At 52.5% G+C, this 3,549-nt stretch overlaps 1 protein-coding gene across 1 annotated transcript; it reads right to left on the bottom strand.

Annotated features, from left to right (window-relative positions):
* Window positions 1-274: 274 nt before the first annotated feature.
* Window positions 275-1,558, bottom strand: GPR45 (G protein-coupled receptor 45). The gene has a single exon (XM_057743537.1). It carries the CDS (start codon window positions 1,391-1,393, stop codon window positions 275-277), a length of 1,119 nt encoding a protein of 372 aa, XP_057599520.1. The 5' UTR covers window positions 1,394-1,558.
* Between the last annotated feature and the right edge of the window lie 1,991 nt (window positions 1,559-3,549).

The raw sequence follows: 3,549 nt of genomic DNA, 5'->3' as shown, positions 1-3,549 counted from the left end.
CCAACCTCCCTCCCTGAGGTTGGGCCCAACTCCTGCATCAGCCTCCAGTTTCCTCTTTTGTCTTGATGACAGTCCAGTGTCCATCCAACCTGCACGCTGTTCTGCAGCAAGAAACAAAAATAATTCATCGTGCAAATCTGGGAGCGGTAGCTCACCTGGTAACAAATGAATTCCTTTGTGCTTAAGAGGCCCCACGAAGTGCTGACTGCACGGAAGTCCCAGGAAGTCCAGTGTGGGGGCAGGCGGGGGGCTCCCCGCCCTTCCCGCCCCTCCCCTACACAGCGGACTGGTTTTCGGTGCACGCGTAGACGGTGCTTGGCTGGATTCTCCTCCGGATCCGCTCAGGCACTTTGGGGAGGATCTGGAAGGTCTGGGGCAGCAGTTCCACGCAGGCCTCGCGGAACTTCTTGATTCGCCAGCAGTAGACGATGGGGTTGAAGACGGACTTGAGGTAGCTGAGCCCCAGGACGCAGGAGCTGGTGGCGTAGAACGAGGGGCCGCAGTAGAACCTCCGGCTGAACACGGACAGCAGGCTGTAGACGGAGTGCGGCAGCCAGCACAGAGAGAAGCCCACGAAGAGGATCAGGATGGTGGTGAAGGCCTTGGTTTTGAAGCTCAGGTCCAGGCTGACCTGCTGCTGCCGCTGGAGACGCCGCAGGCCGGCACGGGGCAGCCGCCGAAGGTCCAGGCTGTCGGACTGGTTGTGCACGCGCACGGTGTTCTTGCGCACCGTGTGCAGGATGCCCAGGTAGGAGCCGAGCATCACAGCGAAGGGCGCGAAGAAGGCAGCCCCCACCAGCGTCAGCACGTAGGCGCGGCCGGCCGGCAGCTCCGTGTAGCCCAGCACGCACTGCGGGGCCCGCGCCGGCACCTCCACCAGCGGCCAGCCGGCCAGCGACGGGGCCGAGACGCAGAAGGACAGCGCCCAGGACGCGGCGATGATCGCCTTGGCCCTGCGGGGGTTCAGCCTGTCCTGGCGCTGGACGATGATGAGGAAGCGGTCCACGCTGATGATGAGCAGGATGGCCACTCCCTCCAAGACGAAGAACCAATAGAGCGCGGCCGAGAGGCGGCAGAAGGAGTCCCCGAAGTGCCAGCGGACGGTAATGAGGGTGACGGCGGTGAAGGGCATGCAGCACAAGGACAGCATGATGTCCGAGAAAGCCAGCGTGGCCAGCAGCAGGTTGATAGCGGAGCGCATGGCCGGCCTCTGGTACACGATGATGCAGACCACGGCGTTGCCGAGGAACCCCACCACGATCATCAGCATCATGAGGACCGCCAGGGACATCCTGAGGGGCGCGGGCGGCTGAGGCGCCCCGGAGTCCACCGCGTGGCTCCCGTTGGGCAGCGGGTATTCGTGGGTCTCCATGGACGAGCGGTTACAGGCCATCGTGGAGGAAATCTGGGAGCTGGGGCAGAAAGGCGTAGAAGGGGCTTCAGCGCTTCGGGGGCTGCCGTGTTCTGTCTGCGGGCTGCATCCTCCTCCTGGTTGTCTTGGATCTTGAGGGCGCTGCAAGGGCTGGGAGGAGCCTCTCTCTTTAGGAGCAACTGGCTGGGATTTAGATTCATCAGTCACAGCCTCATCATCTCCGTGACAACCGACTGTGTCCGCAGCTTCCTACTTGGACGCTCTCAGTGGCCTGGAGCAAAGAAGCACGGAAGAGAAGGGAGTTAGACCTTTCCCAGCACGGGTTGAAAAAAGCAGTTTTTACCTTTTACAAGCATTTTAAACATCAGAGTGACGATGACTCACTCGTTTATCACGTGGGAGAGGGCTTGGTCTTCACAAATATCATGAGCCTTGTCATGTAACCCAGGAAACCTGATCAGACCCACCTCGTGGGAGACTAGACTCTGTAATCAGCATTTCCATAATCAGCATGTATTTGATAACTTGAATTATAAGCAGCCTGATCCAGTGACACTTTGGACCAGGCAACTTCCAGTAGAGAGCCAGCTCCAAGAGGGCAGGGTTTTGTCTGTGTTGTTTGTTGTGTCCCCAGGAAGAGAAGATGCTCGACAGAAATTTTGTTGAGTAAATAAATGGTAGTTGATGCGGTTGCAGTTTAAGTGTGGAGTCACATGCAGTTATAAGAAATAATTCTGCAAGATCCCATATGCCCTTCCCCTATTTCCCCAAATGGTAACACTTTGGAGAACTTTGGTGCTGCTAGAATGTTACTTTCGGAAACACTGATGAAAAGGAGGACACTATCCCCCTAGATAAACCCTTTTAAAGGATGCTGTTGCTTTTCATTTTGTGTTTTTTTCATGGCTGTGGCAAGAATGGCATTCTGTAGCTCAGTCCTGAGTCAGATTGCCTGGGCAGGTGAAATCCACCACTTTTCCATCCCTGGGCGCCTCCAGAAGACTGCTTAACCTCTGCTGGTGTGACCTCCTCATCTGTAATGTACAAATTCCGTAGCTTCCCACTGACCCGTGGCTTGGCAGGCTGTCGAATTGAATTGAAGCTGAAAGAACTGTCTCTGCAGAGACTAGGAGGCGTCTCCCCTTCTGGCGTTCAGCGTTGCCAGGGTTACGTTGGGTGTGGATTTGATTCTTTTCCTTTCCAGGTGACACGTTTTGTCTCTTGAAGGTCTGATATTTTCTTACTGAAAAATGTTTACAGGGGGTCTATCTAGATTTTAGCTTTTCTCTTTTGTTGTGCTGGGTACTCAGTGGGCCTTTTAAACCCAAATCCACGTGCCTCTCAAGTCTGGGAGAGTTTCTTCTTTCATGTCTTTGCTAGTTTTCTCCCTTTTGATCTCTGTGGAGACTACTTACCAGGTAGATGCCGGACCTCATTGACTGGGCCTTAATTTTTCTTTTCTGTGGAGCCCTATGTCAAGGACACAGAACAAAAGAAATCCCTGGACTGAGTCCAATAACGTGTCATCATGGGCTCTCTTGACCTTGGCCGAAGAGCCCCCAACTCCATGTTAGGTAAAATATTTGACATATAGCAACCTGACCAATCACCTAACGCCACCCTTCCAGCAGGAAATCTTATTGTTTTGAGGGTATAAAAATTGGCTACAAGCCCACAAAAGAGTTTGACTCTCTCTGGATGCCAGGAAATCAGCCCACTCTCTTTACAGCACCCCTTCTCTCTAATAAACTCTACCTTCCTTACATTCTGCCTGGTGTCTGGAAATTCTTTTCCAACCTGCACTCAGACCACAACATTTTCTTCCACCACCACCCCCCATTTTTTTCTATTTAGTTTTTAATTTTTTTTTTAAATTTACTGAAATATAGTTGATTTACAATGCTGTGTTCCCCCCTTTTTCTTAACTTTTCTGTTTCTGTCTCTTTTTTGCGCTGTGCTCTGGGGGATTTTTTTAAACTTTGTATTTAGTCCTATTCAGTTTCTGACTTTGGCAGGCATGTTTTTAACTCTCAGAGTGTTCCTGTCTTCTGTGCCTTTTGCACAGCTCTTCACTCTTGTTGAGAAATGTACTCACTGCACTCTCGAAAGTATCTGTTACTAGAGGTGGTAATTTGAGTTCTCTTCTTTTATCTGAACTTTTTCCGGCTCCTCTGGAG

The sequence above is a fragment of the Hippopotamus amphibius genome, chromosome 7, assembly GCF_030028045.1.
Source record: "Hippopotamus amphibius kiboko isolate mHipAmp2 chromosome 7, mHipAmp2.hap2, whole genome shotgun sequence".
NCBI lineage: Eukaryota > Metazoa > Chordata > Mammalia > Artiodactyla > Hippopotamidae > Hippopotamus > Hippopotamus amphibius.
This window is presented reverse-complemented; position numbering and strand designations above follow the sequence as displayed.